Below are 22,196 nucleotides of genomic sequence, written 5' to 3' on the forward strand. Positions count from 1 at the left end.
TGGCTAATTTCTACTCTCCTCCTACTCTATGATTTTACTCAAGTAGCTAAAAATGACTGAAAAAAATACACAGTCATTTAAAACTCATGATTACTAAACTTAAATAACATGGAAATATCTGGCGATCCTAAACTATTTCCCTGGCTCATTTACTCTTTTTGTCTCTATACTGACCATTTCACATTTTCTCTTTTTCTTGTCAAATATCTATTATCTCCTCTACCTTCCTTACTCTCAGTGGATGACCCTACTTTGTATGTGATTTATTTGTCTGTCTCCTCAAAGTAGAAAGGAAACATAACAAGGGGAGGTATTTTTGTCTTTATCTGTTTTTTATTACGTTACTAGTTATGTGCAGAACAGTTCCTGGCTGTTTGATACTCAATAAATAGCTGATAAATGAATGAATCAGTTTAAATGTTAATCTATGTCACTGCTATGAAACAAGTATTCATGCCAAAAGGCAATGATCTTACATTTTTGCTCGCTTTGCTCTGTGTAGACGATACTATACATGTAAAAATACTAAGAACAAATTAAAGAATTCAAAACATTAAAAAAAAAAAAAACCAAAACACAGGAAATTCTTAGTCATAAGGGGATGGACTAGGAAGCAACAGGTCACTGCTTTGTTTCTCCTGCTGTAAAAAGTAAAAATTCAGTACATAATTTGAAAAAATCTTATTTTTAAAAACATCTTTGGTTTATTTTACTTAGTTTTCTGTGCTTTCTCAGTCAGAGGTGGGGAAGTGAGCCAGGGAAGTGAGGCATTCTGAGGTGAAGAGGCTATTACAACTGCTTCTTACCTGGAAGCCTTATCCATTTCTGTGAGCGTACTTAGGTTCAAGCCTGGCCTTTAAATTGAGAGATAACATGCTGGAAAGAAAAATCACTGAAGCTTCTGGAGGATGTGCGGGGATGATGCCAACAATCTGGAAATCTCAAAGTCCGTAAGCATATGGTGCTTTCATTCCCATGGTATATTTTAATTGTTGTACTTGGGGGCTGCATGGGAAGTTAGGGAGCTTTGAAAAGTCAGACAGAAATCTCCGATAGTATAGAATTATTTCAGAGATGAAGAGCTGCTTGAGGAAGAGAAGCTGCTTCAAATACATGGCCAGTCTCTTCATCAAGACACTTATCAAATTTGGAAATGGTATAGGGCAGAAGGCTGAAGAGCAGAATAAATCTCCCATAGTTTAGGAAGTGAAGGAGAAAGAGGCCCAACTAGGCTCTATCCAGCTCCCGTTTCTGGGCATTTGAAATCAAAGGTAGGTTTGAATCTAATTAAAAATGCAATTTAAAGGCGGGCACAGTGGCTCATGCCTGTAATCCCAGCACTTAGGGAGGCTGAGGCGGGCAGATCACGAGGTCAGGAGATCGAGACTATCCTGGCTAACACGATGACACCTCATCTCTACTAAAAATACAAAAAATTAGCCAGGCGTGGTGGCACACACCTGTAGTCCCAGCTACTCAGGAGCCTGAGGCAGGAGAATCGCTTGAACCCAGGAGGCAGAGGTTGCAGTGAGCCGAGATCAAATCACTGCCCTCCAGCCTGGGCAACAGCAAGACTCTGTCTCAAAAAAAAAAAAAAAAAAATGCAATTTACGCTTGTCCAAGCTCAATTCTTGATGGAATGAAAAGGGAGAAACCTCTCTGGGGCAAAAATAATATAAACTTGCTTCTCTATGTTATTTTTATTCATGACATCTTTCACATGAGACATTTGGAAAAGCAGAAAAGCATGACAAATGGAAGAAAAAAACAGAAAGGCAGGTTCACAGTTGTTGAAATTAACAGACAAGGACCTCAAAATATTATTAAAATGTTACAGAAAATAGCGAAAAAATACACAAAAATATGGGGAAATTTCAACAGAAAACTGCAACTGAGAGAATCAAATGAATAAACTTTAACCAAAAAGACAATATCTGAAATTAAGATTAATCAGATGGACTTAACAGCAAAATGGATATAGCAGAAGACGGAACTAGTGAACCTCAAGGCAGATCAATAGAAAATATCTTAATGAAGCACACACAAAAAAAGAAAGAATGGAAGGAACAGAACAGAGTATAAAGGAAATGTGAGATACCATCTAACATATATGCAATTACAGCTCCAGAAGGAGAGGAGAAAGTGCATGAGGCAAAACAGTATCTACAGAGACTATGGCTTAGAATTTTGCAAAACTGATAAAAGACATCAAACAAGATTGCAAAAGCTCAGTGAATCTCAACCAGGATTTTCTGTTAATACAAAGAAAGCTACACGTACGTGAATCACAGTCCAACTATTTGAAACTGAAGTTAAGGACATAATCCTGAAAGCAGCCAGAAGGGAAAACATATACATTACATTCAAGAGATTAAGATTAACAGCTGGCTTCTCAAGAAATATTATGGAAGCTATTATAGAAAAGAATAAAATAATACATGTAGAGCTCTGAAAGAAAAAGCTGCCAAGCTAGAATTCTAATCCAATACAAGTATTCTTCAAAAATGAAGGTAAAAATAAAGACATTTTCACATCAACAAAACCCTATTGAGAATTGTCACAACACACTCACATTACAAGAAAACAATAAAGGAAGTTTTTAGGCTAAAGAAAAATGATTCCAGATAGAAACATGGAATTTAGGGAGAAATAAAAAGCACCAAAAGGGTAAATAAATGGGTAAATTAAAAGATACTTAAAATTAACGAGTAAACGTAAAGCAACAATCGAGTAAACTGTATTAAAAGATTTATAACACAGATTAAGGTAAACTACATAACAACAGTAATACAAGGAGCTGTCTAAAGGTTTCTACGTTGTTTGTGAAGTAGTAACATACAAATTATTAAGAAAAAGATATATGAAGACCTAACAGAAAAATGGGCAAGAACCTCGAACCAGAACTTCAAAAGACTAGATATCCAAATGGATGGTAAATATATGAAAAGACATTCAAACTCATTATCCATCAGGAAAATGCAAATTAAAATCACAGCAGGACATCACTATACTTCTACCAGAATGACTACAAGTTAAAAATGCTGACAATATCAAGTTCTGGTGGGGAGCTGAAGAAAGTAGAACTCGTAAATTATTAGTAGAACTATACATTGGTATAATCACTTTGGAAAACTCTTTGACAATATCTTCTAAAGCTGAAAATCCTCTACTATATGGCCCAGAAATTCTACTCCCAGGTACATATCTGAAAGAAATAGTATATAGGACCATCAAAATAAATATATAAGCACATTTGCAGGAACTTTACTTATAGTAGTCAACATCTGGAAATAACCCAAATATTTACCAACAACAGACTGGGCAATTTTTTAGTGCTTATACCCAATGAAATACTAAACAGCAGTACAAAAAAAAAAAAAAGAGCAAACTACTGATATATATAAAACATGGGTGAATTTTGAAAAACAACAAGTGAAAGATGCCATACACAAAAGAGAATATACTGTATGATACCATTTATATGAAGTTCAAAAACAGGTAAAAATTCATTAATGGTGAAAGAAATTAGGATGATGTTTATTTCATAGTGTTAAGTTACAAACTGGGGAGTGGCATGTGAGGACTTTACCCTATGCTGGAAATATTCTACACATGAATATGGGTGAAGGTTACATTAGTGTACACATATACAAACATTTATTAGGCTTACACTTAAGAGTAGAATGCTTGCACACTTTGCTATATCACCACATAAAAAAACAAACAGAAAAATTTCAGTCACAAAAGGGAAGTAATTCATTGCAGAGATCTTAACAACTTATGGAAAAACAGAAAATAGTCCATTCTATTGATGTCTACACAGACTTTTTCTCTACTTGGCCTCTAAAACTATGACAGTAAAATTCTGTGATTATAAAACTTTGATTATTTCTTTCCTAGGAGTTACAAGTTCCTGATCATCTGTCCATAAATACATTCCTTCATTCACAAAATACGTTAAGTAAAATATATAATATGTGACATCCTTTATTTTAGAGAAAAAAAGCAGAAAAAGTAGATAGTAGTACTGGGGATATATACATGATTAAATTATAAATAGGATGGTCTGGAAAACTTTCATTGAAGGCCTCATTCAACTACAGACTTGCTTCAAGTAGAGAGTATTCTAACATTCAAAGGTCAAAGAGTTAAGGAAAACTTAGCAAACGAGACAGGGAAGGACTGGTTTATGAGGAAAAAGAAAACCAGGAGATAAAGTGCCCCAGAAGCCCCCCCCCAAAAAAAGGCATTATCAGGAGGAATAAATGGTCCACAGGATCAAATATTGCTGATAGGTTAAAAGGTGAAGACAGAAATGATCACTGGATTTTACAGCACAGGATAGGGAAACAGACTAGGGGAACAAAGTAGGATTGCTAGGCAGCATGAAGAGCTGACCTGAGGTGAGTGTCTGTGAATCTGAATTAATATTATTGGTCAATATGTTGTGGGTGTTTTAAGTAAGCTGTCTTCAGCTGGAGAGTCGAAGACACAAAGTTGTATTCAAATACGGTTGGGGTTCTGCCAAAGATATTTGACAAAGAGAAAGCGGAACAATAGATTTGAAGGTATACGCCAGGGTATGATTATGGCTGACTAGAGAATGAAAAATGAGGGTATAAATAGAAGAGTTAAATTGGTGATAGACTTGTAGGTAATGGTGGCAGTGAAGGAATATTGGAGTTAAGGGGTCAGAGAGAGAGAGCACTAGAAAATTATGAGCAGGAGATTATAAAAGATTGGCTGGAAACTGCAATTAATGAGTTTTAGATATGGTAATCTTAAGACATATCTTACTACCATAGGATGGATTGGATGAAATGAAATGGAGAAAACAATCATTGAAGGTGAAGAATAAAGAAACTCACTCAGAATCTTAAAAAGTTTATGTGTATGTGCATTTTAAAATCACCAAATACGGCAGAAGCAATGCTGCAGAGAATGACAATGTGAAAGGAGCTAGAGCTCTTAAAGATTGAGCAAATAAGATAGGAAAAGTCATTAAAGTGCTATAACGAAGTGAGGAGGGTCCCATTTCCCCATCCCCAAAGGTATTCCCACACATTTTTATAAACATAAATATGTACCCACAGGAAACAAAAGCTATTTTGTTGTTGTTTACTATTAACTGTGTGATTTTATATAAACGGTATTATGCTGTTTTCTGCATAAATTTCTACAACTTGATTTTTCACCACTTAAAATAATTTTTTCCAAAGATAAAACAACCACTTACAATAAACACCTCATAACACTGTGAGTACAATTCAAAAAGTGAAAATATATTTACCTTGAAGTTTTCTACTGAGTTCAAGTTTTTCTTGCTCAAGGCGCTTAATTCTTCTTTCATAAGCTTCAGTTGCTAAGTTGTTGTCTAGAGTCCTCTGAACATTAACATCAATATCCAGCGAGGTGGGACCAGCTGTAACTCTTAAACAGCTCCGATCAGAAAGTACACTGAAGAAAAAAAAAACAACAAAAAAACGCAGGTTCATACTGTGAGAAAAAGTTTGAAGAAAAATGTTAACATTTTTAAAAAATTGTTTTTAACTGACTCCACATTTATGGCATAAACATTTTTAAATTGCTCATTTAAAACATAGATTTGAATATCTTGCAGCTTAGCCAGCTGGAATAATTATAAAATGTTTTTTGCAAAATCACCAAAAGCTATTTTTAGAAGCATTTGAAAAAATGAAAACCTAATATCCCCCAAATTATTTTGATTTAAAAAACCCCACAAATTATAAAATGAAGTTTGCTGAAGGGTTACTGGTAGTTTAAAACAATCTGACCACCTAGGTGAAACAGTAGTAGTCAAAAGCACCAACCACGGCATGGCCCTCTTTACTAGAATTTGAAATTCAAAAGCAAGTTTCTATCTTTAATTCAATACGATTTAAATAAAAATACTGCAACTGCTGGACATTTGGTGGTGAACAAAACAGACAAAAATCCTTGCCCATGTAGAGCAAGTGACTTGAGACAGAAATAAACAAAATAATTGAGATATTCATTACATTAGAAAATGTTAAATGCTAAGGAGAAAACATAAAGCAGGAAAGGGAGAAATAAAGTATTGAAGGGGAGGAGATAAAAATTTAGATAAAGTAGTCAGTAAAGCTGTCACTGCTAAAGTAACTTTGGAAAAAGTTAAGTAAAGGTGAGGGGACCACTTAAGGGAATATCAAAAGAAAGAATGTTCCAAGTAGATGAAACAGAAGTACTAAAGCCCTGAGACAAGAGTATGTCTGGCATGTTCACAGGCCAGAAAGGAGGCCTGTGTGGATGGAGTCAAGTAAACAGAGAAAAATAAACTCAGAAAGATAAAAATAAGGCAGTCATGTAGGGTCTTGTAAGAAGTTTGATTTGGAGTTGATATGAAGCCACTGGAGTTGGGGATGGGTGGACTGGCTCTGAATAGGAGAGTGACATGTTCTGATTATCTTTTAAAGGATCACCTGAACAGGTTCAGAGAAATAAAAGAAAGTTATTTACATCGTAAGTGGGTGGTTAAGACAGATTTTTAAGTAGATGACAGGAGAGGTCTCAGCTGGAGATGTACACTGAGGATTCATCAGCAAATCTTTGGGAGAACACTAGAGAGTTTAGATGGAAAAGAGAAGTCCAAAGACTGAGCCATAGGACACTCTGATATTCACAAGTCAGGGAAGTCAGGAGGGTTCAGGTATGGAGTCTGAGAAGGAATGACCAGCAAGGTGAGAGAAAATCAGTCAAGTGTCTAGAAGATAGGAGAAGAAGGTATTTTAAAAGTATGGAGCTGTGGCAAATAAGATGAGACTAAGCAAATAAGTAAGACTAGAACTGAGAAGTGATCATTAGATTTAGCAACATGTTGGTCAACAGTGACATTGATAAAAGCAGTTTGCATGAAGTGATGGTGGCACATACCTGACTGGAATGGATTCAATAAACAACAGTATGAGAAAAATAAACAAAATATAGTCAAAAGTTGAAGTAATTTTTCTATAATATAGAGCAGAGACATGGTTGATAAGAGGTAAAGGAAGTAGAATCCAGATTTTATATTTTGTATTAAGATGGGGAACTGACATTTGTAAGCTGATAGAAATGATCTGATGATGCAGATGACACAAGAAGAAAAAATTCATGACATAAAAGCAAAACATGCACTAGACCAGCCAGGAAGGAATGAAAGAGACTGGCCTTACTAGAGGCTTGCACAGTTCATCCATGAAAAGAACAGAGAATTTGGGTCCAACAGTAAGTAGGCGGTAAATATGGTAACTGGAGCTTGTGGAAGTTGTCTGTGGTTTGCCTCAATCCTTTCGGTGAAAGGGGATGCAAGTCAGCTGAACGTGAGGATGACAGAGGTTTCAAACTCAAGTAGAAAGAAATATGCCAGATGCAATGGCTCACATCTGTAATCCCAGCAACAGGGGAGGTTAAGGTCAGAGGATGGCTTGAGGAGGAGGCTGTAGTGATCTACGACTGTGCCATTGTACTCCAGTCTAGACAGCACAGCAAGACTCCATTTCTAAATCGTTTTAAAAATTAGCTGGGCATGGTGGCTTGTGCCTATTGTCCCAGCTACTCTGGAGGCTGAGGCAGGGGGATCATTTGCGGTCAGGTTTGAGGTTATAGTGAGCTAGGACTGCACCACTGCATTCCAGCCCTTCTGCTGCCCAGAATAAGACCCCATCTCTTAAAAAAAAAAAAAGAAAGTAAAAAATAGTTATCTAGGTGAGTGGAAGAGTGAATACACTACAGTAATACAGTATATTTGTCAGAAAAGGGGCACTTGAGGTTGGTAATCATGAATTTAAAGTAGACCAGTAAGAATAGTCAGCTATTTTTTCTAGTCATTTGGAACTGTACAGGTAGAGAATAAAATTTTAATAGTTAATGTTGACTTAGCAAAGCAAGTATAACAGAATTAGAGACAGTCAAAGTAATGAAACGGCATACAAGGAGTGATTATAATCATTCTCAATAGAATTTAAGCAGGGTAAGGGGGAAATAGGGAATATAAGTGAAGGAAGGGTCAGTGAAAAGATGGTAGAATTAACGGGTTGAAAGTTCTCCTGCTTGACATCTAGAGAATATTCAACAGCATGAAACTCTTCTAATTACTGCTTCATTGCTAAGGAATAGATTCTGAGCTCTCTGTTCCATTCCTTCCCCTCCAAAATGAGTTCAGATTTTCACATATTCTACTCATTTTGTAACGCTTAACTTTCTATTTCCAGTAGTAGGCTCATTCTATTTTTTAAAAAGTTTTAATTTACAGTTTTCTCATACATTTTTTATGAACCTCAATTCAACTTAATTTGCTTTAAATTGTCCAAACTATGTTAACTTTTTTTTTTTTGAGACAGAGTCTCGCTCTGTCACCCAGGCTGGAGTGCAATGGCGCAGTCTCGGCTCACTGCAACCTCCACCTCCTGGGTTCAAGTGATTCTCCTGCCTTGGCCACCTGAGTAGCTGGGATTACAGGCACCCGCCACCATGCCCACCTAATTTTTATATTTTTAGTAAAGATGGGATTTCACCATATTGGCCAGGCTGGTCTCAAATCTCCTGACTTCATGATCCGCCTGCCTTGGCCTCCCAAAGTGCTGGGATTACAGGCATGAGCCACTGCACCTCGCCCAAACTATGTTAACTTTTCAAACTTACCAGCTACTAGTATATGTAAAACCAACAAATGGCAGATGGTGGCCAGAAAATGCAGTGTGTGTTGGTGGGGGCATCGTTTCCTAAAGGAGGAAAAAACATCTGGTAAGAAATAGATAGCTATGATCTGTAGGCTTGGCTATAAATATAAAATGCCAAAAAAATTAACAAAAAAATTTTTGACTGTTCAATTTTGAAACACTGATAAGTTTGGTATAGTTGTTTAGTGATATAAAATTCAGACCATGAACACTGCTACTCTAAAATTCTAATTAAAGATGGAAAGTCTGATATTGAGAATACAGTCATTATTATTCATGTACTCTGTATTTGCAAATTTGTATAGAAGCTAATATTTATTTGTAAACCCCAAATCAATACTTGTGGTAATTTTATGATTATTTGTAGACATGTGCAGAGCACAGAAAAATTTGAGATGTCCTATGCTCACATTCTTAGCTGAAGTTGAACAGGAGAGGCTCTGCCTTCTCATTTAAGCGCTCATATTATAAACAAGTGTCCTTTACAGGGTCTCTTTGGTGTCATGCATTTCACATTTTTGGGCCCTTTGTATGTGATTCACTGCTTGCAAAGGCTCCCAAGCGTAGTGCTGAAGCACTGTCTAGTGTTCCTAGTGCAAGAGGACAGTGATGTGCCTTTACGGAGAAAATAATGTGCTAGAAAAGCTTCATTCAGGCACGAGTTACAGTGCTGCTGGTGGTAAGTTCAATGGTGAGTTCAGTGTTAATGAATCAACAATATATATTATATAAAGTGTCTTTAAAGAGAAGCACACATAAAAACAAGACTATATATTGATCAGTTGATCAGAGGCTCACAGAAACCTAACCCTGTACTTCCCTCAGAGCAATGGTTCATATTAGCTAATAGTGTTCAAGGCAACTATATAGAACATAAACACCATGAATAATTAGAATCAACTGTACTATGTATTTAATTTGGAATGATTCACAATTTGTTAACAGTAAATATAATTCTATTTATAAAAAATTGGTAAGAGAAGTCCATTTAATTATTCTTTGTGAACTTTAGACAGGAAAGTATGAGAAATTTTTATCTGCCTTGAATATAGTACTAGGATGGTTTTATAATTACAGTTACCAAAGAGTGATCACAGCTTACTGTACTGAAAAGAGTATTCACAGTTTCAGTGAAAAGTAATATAACGTGTACCTATTATGTACTCACAAAAATTTAAAAAAATTGTAAGCCATATAACAACATAAAAAATTTTAGTACAGAATTAAAGCCATAGTAAATAAAATAACTGAAAAGAAAATAAAAGCTCAAATTAAGAAGGCTAAAAAGTGGCTAGGAGCAGTGGCTCATGCCTGTAATCCCAACACTTTGGGAGGCTGAGGCAGGCGGATCTGAGGCCAGGAGATTGAGACCATCCTGGGTAACACGGTGAAATCCCATCTCTACAAAAAATACAAAAAGTTAGCTGGACATGGTGGCAGGCGCCTACAGTCCCAGCTACTCGGGAAGCTGAGGCAGGAGAATGGCGTGAACCCGGGAGGCAGAGCTTGCAGTGAGCCGAGATTGTGCCACTGCACTCCAGCCTGGGAGACACAGAGAGACTCCGTCTCAAATAAAAAAATTTTTAAAAAGGGGGGGGGGAGGAAGAGGAGGAGAAAGAAGAAGGAAGAAGGAAGGAAGGAGGGAAGGAAGGAAGGAAGGAAGGAAGGAAGGAAGGAAGGAAGGAAGGAAGGAAGAAGGAAGGAAGGAAGAAGGAAGGAAGGAAGAAGGAAGGAAGGAAGAAGGAAGGAAGGAGGAAGGAAGGAAGGAGGAAGGAAGGAAGGAGGAAGGAAGGAAGGAGGAAGGAAGGAAGGAGGAAGGAAGGAAGGAGGAAGGAAGGAAGGAGGAAGGAAGGAAGGAGGAAGGAAGGAAGGAGAAGAAGAGGAAGAAGAGAAGAAGAGGAGGAGGAGGAAGGAGGAGGAGGAGGAGGAGGAGGAGGAGGAGGAGGAGGAGGAGGAGGAGGAGGAGGAGGAGGAGGAGGAGGAGGAGGAGGAGGAGGAGGAGGAGGAGGAGGAGAAGAAGAAGATGACGACGACGACGACTAAAAAGGCAAAAAGCACAAACATTTTAAGTTCTTATTTTCCTAAATTTTAATCTCATATAATGTAAAGGGTTATAGCAGAGGTCGATATACTATGCTGGCCTGTTTTGGCATAGCTCACAAGCTAAGAATGGTTGAATTATTTGGCTAGTGGACTGGCCAAATAATTGGCTTGAGGTCTGCTATTCACCTCAGGCAGGGTTATAGCTCAGGGCTATACCACGTCTGTGGACTATTTTCCCTATTGATTTCCTACCAAGTTAGCTATTGTTAGCAGCAACACACTGGGCTTGGGTATTTAGTCCTGGAATCTGCCCTCTGTATCAGCAAAGTTGCTGATTTTTCTATCCAGTCCCATGTTACTAGTACTACTGTCCCAGACCAAGTCAGTAGTGTGGATGGAAGTGTGTGGTATATGTGACTTTAACTAAAGTTCAGTAGCTTTTCACAAATAAATGCTTCTCAATTTATTTCTCTTCAATTGTTGTATCAAGCCCTGACATGGTTGTTTTTGATAATTTTGTCCAGTTCTATGGTTCTAGAGAGAAATTTGCCAACCTCTTCACTTTGCAATCATAAAATCTGCTTTTTTAAGTATCTAATTTGTTCTCTTAGGAAGCTTAATGGCATAACTTAGATATCTAAGAGGTAAAACTTTGAATTTTAATTTTGTTCTTAGTCACAAATAACTATGTTCACCTCAGTTAACTTTCTTCTTAATTTGATTTGTGACAGAATAAGCAGTGGAAGCCATGATCACTGACTGATAACTGATAACTGTAAAACCATCCTAGCAAAATACTTATAAAGCAAAAAATTACTATATAACCATATTAGAAAGAAACAGAGGGATAGAACTTCTTCACAGTGTCATACTTACAGAATTTTTTAAACAATCATCATCTACATCAAAATTCGATGTATCTGTTGGGCTACTAACTTCTGGAATATAAGGTGCTTCACAGTTTCGAATATTATCCCAATCAATTCCACTGAAAAATGGATGTTTCTTAAAGTCTTCTATTCCATTTTGACCAAGTCGATGTTCTCTGCTACAAATGAGCCTTCGAATAAGATCCTTAGCATTTTCAGACACATCAGTCACTTGGGCTGGAAACTGAAACCTCTCCTAAACAGAGAAAAACAGACACAAAATATAAATCAGTGTTTAACATAATAAGTTGGTTGACTTATTTATTTTCTTAAAAATACATTTTCTTTTAAATATATCTAATAACATGTTGGTGCAAAGCACTAATACTAAAGGAATACAGGGATGAATGACAGAAGATCATTTTCCTAGGACTTTTAATTTCATATATGAGTTATCACGCATGTGCTATAGAAAAAAGAATGTATTATACCTTAAATACCTTAAACTGCTATCAGAATGAAGAGAAATTACTTAAAAGTAGTGGAATTTGACTCAATATTTAAATCGACCACAGATGATTGATAATGGTCATATAAGTTACATACTAATGATTAATAATATTTTTAAAGTACATAATATGTATCTGACACTATTTAAAATACGTTACTCATTTAACTCATTTAACCCTCAAAACAACCATTTTAGGTGGGTACTCCTACTATGCTACTATTATAGAAGAAATAAAGACACAGAGAATTCAAATAACTTTCTCAACATTACACATCTAGTAAGTGGCAGAACCAGAATTTGAACTGAAGCTGTAATCTGTGCTGTTAAATATCATGTTATACTATAATATTCTTTTCTAATTCAAATGATGTACATGCTATTTACAACCTTGCTGCTATTTCCAGTCTTTCAACTCTTTGTAACTACTTGAAACATTGTCTTTGCAACCAGGTAGAAAACATAAACCCTATAAAACTGATTTTTATATATGTAAAGCAACTAATCATAATTGCTTTACTGGAACAAATTAAAAAGAACAGATTATCATTCCCTTCTATTGGATATCCATATTCTAGGTTTTTGCAACTGCTCACAATCTTCTAAGACTGCTAATAAAACCTTTCTTCCTCTTATTATTATGTCTATTTCACTTAGTACTAAATATATTAAAGTTTCATTAATTTGTTCTTGTTGTGTTATCTGTGTTGCTTCTAATGTTATCATCATAAATAATATTAGAGTAGGTATTCTTGTACATATATCTTTGTTCTACTGAAAATGTCATAGGGTAGATTCCTAGACTGAAGTTGCTCAATCAAAACCTCTAACCATTTTTTAAGGCTCTAAGTGCATACTTGTATACTTTCTGAACAGAAAGATTACACCAATTTATATTCCTAACTTAGAATGCCCATCTCACTACATTATTTATGGTACAGAGTACTATTTGTCTTTTGATCTTTGCTAATTTGACAAGAAAAAAAGTATCTCATTCTTATTTTAAATTTGTATTGCACTTATTACTACTAAAGTTGAAAATTTTTTTTACACACATTCTAGTCATGATTATACATATACTATATACATATACTATAGTAAGCAACGAGCTAAATTCTCTGCTTAGGACCTTTGTTATTCTACTGGAGAGACCACTTAATTTCCTACTTAGTAGCATCTCTAATAAAATACACGAAAATGAGAACTAGTAACTTATGAATAATTTATGGATTTTTGACTATTTATGTTTGTCGTGTCCCGTACTAGGATAGAAATGTGATTGTTCATTGTTTTTAGAAAAATATTTTCTCTTTAAAAATGATTTTATTATATGTGTTATTTACCACATTAATTTGAACAAAAGTAAAATATACTAACTTTGTGATTCATGATTTTTCCGTATGTCTCCACCAGAGATTCTGCATAAAATGGTGTTTCTCCATAAAGCATTTCATACATACAGACCCCCAAAGACCACCAGTCACATTCAGGTCCATATCTGCCTTTTCCATCTTCCATGGCTTGAAGGATTTCAGGAGAGATATAATCTGGGGTTCCTACAGCCACTGAGGACTGAACCTGAAGAAATTTATATTTTTATTAATCTACTATATTAGAAATAAAATAATTTTAAATTTAAAATAGTTACTTAAGATACACAAGACATTATTATCTCATAAACACATCTTTGTCATTATCTGAAAAATAATAATCCTTGTATATTATGTTAAATTTTGTATTATCCCCACATTAATAGTTTTCCAGATTTCGTAACACTATAGAACTTTTATTACAGCTGTTACATAGCTGATGACATTGAGAGGAACAATTAAAACCATCATACCCATTAACAACAAACTGAATATTTGGTTTAGAACACTCATTATTGATAATTACCTGTCAAACCTATACACGTAAAAAAAAATAAAGCTGTGAAAATTTTACAATGAGATGGGGGGAAAAAGCTCCTGATATTTAGGCCAACACTATGAAAAGCCTGGAGATTATATTTAAACTCCTTAATAGAAACCTAAGAAAATAAATGTCAACAATGTACAACAAACTACTTACTAATTTAAAAAACTATAAAAGAAGAGGTATATCCTTCAAAAACTAAAGTTCCAATAGAGAGAAAAAGTTGAGTGCTTGTTATAGCAAGTTAGGTTTAACTAGAAAATAGTAATTAAAGCCAGGCATGGTAGCTCACATCTGTAATCCTCACACTTAGGGAAGTCAATGTGGGAGAAACACTTCAGCCCAGAGTTTGAGATAAGCCTGGGCAACATAGCAAGACGCTATCTCTATAAAAAAAAGTGGAAGAAAAAATAAAACAGGTAACTAGAAAAATCCTGGGTATATTTGTTGTAAGGTACTTTGAAGTAAAAGAATATTGACCCTTTACATGTTTTAGAAGAACTTATCTGAAACATGAACATTCCTAAAGTAGAATATCAGTTAATATTTTGGATTTTCTAGACTACATTTCCAATTCTGAATAATTAGGAGAGACTTACATTTTAGTAATGAGATTAAATAACTTAAAAACCCTTCCATTACAAACTCTTAAAAATGCTATATAAACATCCTGTCTAACACGGTGAAACCCCATCTCTGCTAAAATTACAAAAAAATTAGCCGGGTGTGGTGGTAGGTGCCTGCAGTCCCAGCTACTCAGGAGGCTGAGGCAGGAGAACGGCGTGAACCTGGGAGGCGGAACTTGCAGTAAGCAAGACTGCGCCACTGAACTCCAGCCTGGGCAACAGAGCAAGACTCTGTCTCAAAAGGAAAAAAAAAAAAAAGCTAGATAAAATATAACAATTATTTGTATAAACATATAAAAGAACTTTTTTACAAAGAGAAATTCTTAGAGGTCAGTAATCAAGAAACGCTTAAAAATCAGCAGAATAAGCATTAGAGCTCAGTGGGGTTGGGAAATTGTTGGTTTTCATTTCCTAGGTTCTCGAATTTTAACATACACAAAAGCGAATACCTTACACTTATGTAAGGTAAGAACAAAACAAAAACAAAGGAACAGAAGAAAAGACCTTATGCTTAGCTTACATGAGGTGAGGAGTTTGAAGACAAAGGCTTCCCTATATACACACCCTAAAATGTATACTGTTTAAGAAAGACGGTACATTATAAAAATCTGCCACAAAGCAGAGAAGGACAAGACATTTTATCTATCTTGACTCGTGTGTGATGAATGAAAAATATTGTTCCTGTAGAAATTCATAACATTACATCATATAGTCTCAACATTTGGGATGCAAATGCATACCGCTTCTGTGGTCCAAAAGTTCCCAAGCCAAGAAATGGGAGAAAATGTTTGCAATCTACTCATCTGACAAAGGGCTAATATCCAGAACCTACAAAGAACTCAAACAAATTTACAAGAAAAAAACAAACAACTTCATCAAACAGTGGGCTAAGGATATGAACAGACACTTCGCAAAAGAAGACATTCATACAGCCAACAGACACATGAAAAAATGCTCATCATCACTCGCCATCAGAGAAATGCCAATCAAAACCACAATGAGATACCATCTCACACCAGTCAGAATGGTGATCATTAAAAAGTCAGGAAACAACAGATGCTGGAGAGGATGTGGAGAAATAGGAACACTTTTACACTGTTGGTGGGACTGTGAACTAGTTCAACCATTGTGGAAAACAGTGTGGCGATTCCTCAAGGATCTAGAACTAGAAATACCATCTGACCCAGCCATCCCATTACTGGGGATATACCCAAAGGATTATAAGTCATGCTGCTATAAAGACACATGCACACGTATGTTTACTGCAGCACTATTCACAATAGCAAAGACTTGGAATCAACCCAAATGTCCATCAGTGACAGACTGGATTAAGAAAATGTGGCACAAATATACCACGGAATACTATGCAGCCATAAAAAATGATGAATTCGTGTCCTTTGTAGGGACATGGATGCAGCTGGAAACCATCATTCTCTGAAACTATCACAGGAACAGAAAACCAAACACTGCATATTCTCACTCATAGATGGGAACTGAACAATGAGATGACTTGGACACAGGAAGGGGAACATCACACACCGGGGCCTATTGTGGGGAGGGGGCAGAGGGGAGGGATAGCATTAAGAAATATACCTAATGTAAATGACGAGTTAATGGGTGCAGCACACCAACATGGCACATGTATACATACGTAACAAACTTGCATGTTGTGCACATGTACCCTAGAGCTTAATGTATAATAAAAAAAAAAAAAAAAGAAAGAAAGAAAGAAATAAAAAGAAAAAGAAATTGGCATTAACACTGACCCAAGGTTAGTTGCCTCTAGGAAGCAAAACAAATTAAAATCTACTGTGGAGGACACATGCTCAAATTTAGCAGATATAATTCTTAAACACAAAATGTCGCTGAATATGAGCTCACAATCCAATAATATAAACCAAATGAGGAAACTGTCTATTATGAGTAACTCATAAATCCCAACAAACAGAACAATTAGATCCCTAACAACAATCAGATCCACTCTATGAAACAAGTATGTTTAAAATTATTAAAGACCTAAAAAAATCAACAACACAAAAGTTTTTAAAAATCAAACAGAACTCCCAGAAATGAAAATAGTCATTGAAATAAAATAAATGCAATAAATAGGTAAACAGTGGATTAGATACAGTTGACGAGAATAATAAACCTGAAGAAGAGCTGAATAAATTAACTAGCATCTAATATGAAGACTTAAAAAATGGAAAATTTGGAATAAAGGCTAACATGTACGGACCCTAGAATGGACAAATTCAACACAGCATAAGAGAATGAGATAAAAGAGAGAATAGTGGAAAGCAATATCCAAAGAGACAAAGCTTAAATTTTTTCAAGAATGATATAAGACTTGAATTCTTGGATGCAGGAAGGGCATAAAGTACTCAGAAGAGGTCGAGCACAGTGGCTCACACCTGTAATCCCATCACTTTGGGAAGCTGAGGCAGGTGGATTGCTTGAGCTCAGAAGTTGGAGACCAGCCTGGGCAACATCGTGAAACCACATCTCTACAAAAAATACAAAAATTAGCTGGACATGGTGGCACATGTCTGTAGTCCCAGCTACTTGGGAGGCTGGGGTGGGGAGACTGCTTGAGCCCGGGAAGTCAAGGTTGCAGTGAGCAGAGATGGCACCACCACACTTCAGCCTGGGCAACAAGAGTGAAACCCTGTCTCAAAACAAAACAAAACAAAACAAAAAGCACTTAGAAGATAAATAAAAGCAGATTCATGTCTATACATATTGGAATTAAACTACAGAATACCAAAGCCAAAGAGATTTTAAAAACATTAAAGAATAGAGATTATCTACTAAGGAACAACAATTAGACCAACAGCTGAATTATTATTAACTAAAAATTGCAGTCAGAAGAAAATGAAGTTGTACCTTCAAAGTGATAAGACAAAATGATTGTCAATATAATATTACCTACCTACCTAAATTATGACACAGAAATGATACATTTTCACACAAGATTAAGTGAACTATCACTAATATTTCCTTTCAGCTAAACAAGTACTAAAGGGTATACTTCGGAAAACAAGAAATTTAACCAAGATGGAAGAATGTGATACTAGAAGCAATTATGAACAAAGATATTAGTAAACCTTTTACTAATACATCTAAATGGTGGTTAATTGGATAACACAATGAAGGAGGAGGAGGACAAGGACTAGAAAAAGAGGCAGAAGTAACTACCTTAGGGCTGAAAAATAAATTTACCCCATAGATGTATACAACTATAATTTGTCAGTTTACAAATAGAAAAATTAAAAATTTTTAAAAACACCCACTTTACCTCTCTAAAAAAAATAAGTTGGAAATAAAACACTGGAAAAACAAAAATATATTACTGAGGATGTAAACAGGATTCAAGTATTCTCAATTTCTTAGGTTTTAAAAATGTTTTAATTATTATTTTTAACGGTGGTAAAAATACACATAAAATTTACTATCTTAATGATTTTTAGAAGTGTGCAGTTTCAGTGGCATAAGTACCTTCACACTGTTGCGCCACTAGTCCCCACCATCCATCTCTAAAATTTTTTCATCTTGGAAAATTTTAACTCTGTACCCATCAGTAATTCCCCCATTCCCCCTTCCCCTAGACCCTGGTAGCTACCACTGTACTTTGTTTCTTTGAACTTGATTACTATAGTTATCTCACATAAGTGGAATCATAAAATATTTGTACTTTTGTAACTGGCTTATTTCATTAGCATAATGTCCTAAGGTTTCATCCATGTTGTTGCACGTGTCAAAATCTCCTTCCTTTTAAAAATTGATTGATATTCCATTGTATGTATACAGCACATTTTGTTTATCCATTTATCTGTCAATGTACACGGGTTGCTTCCACCCTTGGGCTACTGTGAACAATGCTGCTCTGAAAATGAGTGTACAAATGTAGGTTCAACTCCCTGCTTTCACTTCTTTTGGGTATATACCCAGAGGAGGAACTCTGGATCACATGGTAATTCTATTTTCAATTTTTTGAAGAGCTACCCATACTGTTTTCCATATTTTACATTCCCACCAACAGTGCCCAAGGATTGTAATTTATTCACACCCTTGACAACACTTGTTATTTTCTGTTTTTTTGATAGTAGCAATCCTGCTGAGTGTGAGATGGTGTATCCCTGTGATTCTGATTTGTGTTTCTCTAATTATTAGTGTTCTCTAATTATATGTGCTAACTGTCCATTTAAATATCTTCTTTGGAGAAATGTCTATTTAAGTTCCTTGTCCCAGCACTCTGGGAGGCTGAGGTGGGAGAATCACTTGAGGTCATGAGTTTGAGACCAACCTGGCCAACAGGGCAAAACCCTGTCTCTACAAAAAAATAAATAAATAAATTAGCTGGGTATGGTAGTGCATGTCTGTAATACTAGCCACTCGGGTGGCTGAGGCAGGAGAAGTGGACTGAGATCACGCCACTGACACCAGCCTAGGCGACAGAGCAAGACTCTATCTCAACAATAAAATAAAATAAACAAAATATAACAAATAAAATAAAATAAAATTCCTTGTCCATTTTTTAACAGGATCCTTTGTTCTTTGTTGCTGACTTGTAGGAGTTCTTTACATACTTTAGAGACTAACCTGTTATTAGACATATGATTTGCAAATATTTTCTCTCATTCCATATGTTGCCTTTTCACTCTGTGCCCTTCGATGCATAGAAGTGTTAATAGAGATATTGCTCCATTTATCTATTTTTTTTCTTTCGTTGCCTGTAATATGCTGTGCCATTCCCAAGAAATCACTGCCAAATCCAATGTCATAAAGTTATCACTTCTGTTTTTTTCCTAAGAGTTTCATAGTTTTAGTTTTTGCATTTAGGTCTTTGACCCATTTTGAGTTAATTTTTGTTGTGAGTGTTACGTTGAGTTAATTACAGTGTAAAGTAATCTAAGTTTCTTGTTTTGACTGGGAATGTGGCAGAAAAACTGATTATAGACAGTAGGTAAACTATAAATGTTTAAAAATGTGATGATAAACACTAAAATACTTAGAATATGTAACTTCCAAACAAATAGAGAAATTTAAAAGCTAAACTTGACCAAGTCAACAGAAGGCAAGAAACAAGAAAACAAACTCAAGCCTACATGCAAAGAAATAAGCAAAACCAATACTAAACAGCATATAAGATACTAGAAATAAGTGTATTAATAATCACAAAATTTATAAATGGATTAAATTCACCTATTAAACAAAACTGTTACACTGCACAACACACAAAACCAAAATGAACAAATGGGAAAAACATCAGCAATCATCTGTTTAAAAACGATGCACTTAAAACATCAGGACACAGGAAAGTTGAAAGTAAACGGATGGAAAGGGATATATCAGGCATATGATAAAGAAAAGAAACTTAAGATAGCTACAGTAATATTAGTTAAATATATTCTAATGTCAAAATCATTGTAAGATTTTTTTTAAAAATTCATTAATATAAAAGAAAATACCCTGGAAGAAATGTGAATTCTGAATAATATATACCTAACAGGCACAGCTACAAAAGAGCTGTGCAAAACATTGATGATTACAAAGAAAAGTTAATAAATTTACCATCATAAGGATTTTTAAACAATGAATAACAGATCAGAGAAATAAAATCGTAAAGAACACAAAAAAGCTGAATGACAAAATTAACAATTTAAATCTTATATGCATATATATCTGTACCCAAAAGTTAGAAAAAAATAGTATTCTTTTCAAATAAACAGAGAACATATAAAAACTGGCCTCTTACAAAATCACAAAACAAATTTCAAAAAATGTCAAAAAAAACCCTAATACCAAATAGACCCAATCTACAGTAAACTGAAACCAGGAAGAACTAACCAAACACATAAATCTAATACTATGGATATTAAAAGGCATATCACTAGTGGTCCACAGAAGAATTCTAACTTAAGTTGGAAAATATTTAGAATTGAACAGTAGAATGCTCTGTATCAAAACTTATGAAGGAAAAGAGAAGCAGAAATAAATACTAGGAAAAGGGGGGCAAAACTACACTGTAACAAAGACGTTAAAACTAGGAAGAAGGCGGTCTGAATTACTTTATGGCAGTAAAATTGAAAACTCAGAGAAAATGGACAATTTTCATTGAAAAGACTATAACATACTAAAACTCAGGAAGAAAAAGAAAATCCAACAGACCTATAATCACTAAAAATTTGAATCAATAGTACAAAATCTATCTGCAAAACAAAATAAAATTGAAGAAAACAAAACTTCACCCAGGTTAAGGTGATTTAAAAGTAAATTCTACCAATGATATAAGTTAACAGATAACTGTATTATAAACTGTTCTAGAGCCAAAATGGGTAAGGGGAAAATATGGGTCCTCTGTTTATTTTATAAGGCTAAAATGACTTAAATCTAAAAATCAGACAAGAACAATTTAAGAAAAAAAATTATACTCCAGTCTGAGATACGACTAATGTCATGTAAGAATGCCAGGTAACAATACTATACAAAATAGTAGCAGAGTCAACTAGCAATCTGTTAAAATACTGCAATATAACATCTTGATAAAGTTACATTTACTCAAAGGATGAATAATTTAACAATGGAAAAGCTGTCATTTATCAGATTAACAGATTAAAGGAAAAATAACCTAACCTTATCTTGATGGATGCAGAAAAGTAATTTAATTTCAACCAGAATCATAACAGAAAAACTCCGGTAATCAGAAATGAGAAGAAATTTCTTTTTTTTTTTTATTATACTTTAAGTTCTAGGGTACATGTGCATAACGTGCAGGTTTGTTACATATGTATACTTATGCCATGTTGGTGTGCTGCACCCATCAACTCGTCAGCACCCATCAATTCATCATTTATATCATGTATAACTCCCCAATGCAATCCCTCCCTCCTCCCCCCTCCCCATGATAGGCCCCAGTGTGTGATGTTCCCCTTCCCGAGTCCAAGTGATCTCATTGTTCAGTTCCCACCTATGAGTGAGAACATGCGGTGTTTGGTTTTCTGTTCTTGTGATAGTTTGCTAAGAATGATGGTTTCCAGTTGCATCCATGTCCCGACAAAGGACACAAACTCATCCTTTTTTATGGCTGCATAGTATTCCATGGTGTATATGTGCCACATTTTCTTAATCCAGTCTGTCACAGATGGACATTTGGGTTGATTCCAAGTCTTTGCTATTGTGAATAGTGCCGCAATAAACATACGTGTGCATGTGTCTTTATAGCAGCATGACTTATAATCCTTCGGGTATATCCCCAGTAGTGGGATGGCTGGGTCATATGGTACATCTAGTTCTAGATCCTTGAGGAATTGCCATACTGTTTTCCATAATGGTTGAACTAGTTTACAATCCCACCAACAGTGTAAAAGTGTTCCTATTTCTCCACATCCTCTCCAACACATGTTGTTTCCTGACTTCTTAATGACTGCCATTCTAACTGGTGTGAGATGGTATCTCATTGTGGTTTTGATTGGCATTTCTCTGATGGCCAGTGATGATGAGCATTTTTTCATGTGTCTGTTGGCTGTATGAATGTCTT

The 22,196-nt window shown here is 35.3% G+C and overlaps 1 protein-coding gene across 11 annotated transcripts in view; it reads right to left on the bottom strand.

Moving 5' to 3' along the window:
- The window catches only part of CDC42BPA (CDC42 binding protein kinase alpha), a 314,680-nt gene that overhangs the window by 143,057 nt on the left and 149,427 nt on the right, over nt 1–22,196 (bottom strand). For all 11 annotated transcript variants that reach the window (XM_033195253.1, XM_033195258.1, XM_033195259.1 and 8 more), the window contains exons 7-10: nt 13,497–13,697; nt 11,619–11,867; nt 8,662–8,741; nt 5,291–5,457 (exon numbers count right to left, since the gene is read on the bottom strand). In XM_033195253.1, the coding sequence (XP_033051144.1) occupies nt 5,291–5,457; nt 8,662–8,741; nt 11,619–11,867; nt 13,497–13,697 (697 nt within the window). The remainder of the gene's footprint in view (nt 1–5,290; nt 5,458–8,661; nt 8,742–11,618; nt 11,868–13,496; nt 13,698–22,196) is intronic.

This window comes from Trachypithecus francoisi, unplaced genomic scaffold, assembly GCF_009764315.1.
Source record: "Trachypithecus francoisi isolate TF-2019V2 unplaced genomic scaffold, Tfra_2.0 Lachesis_group5, whole genome shotgun sequence".
Lineage (NCBI taxonomy): Eukaryota > Metazoa > Chordata > Mammalia > Primates > Cercopithecidae > Trachypithecus > Trachypithecus francoisi.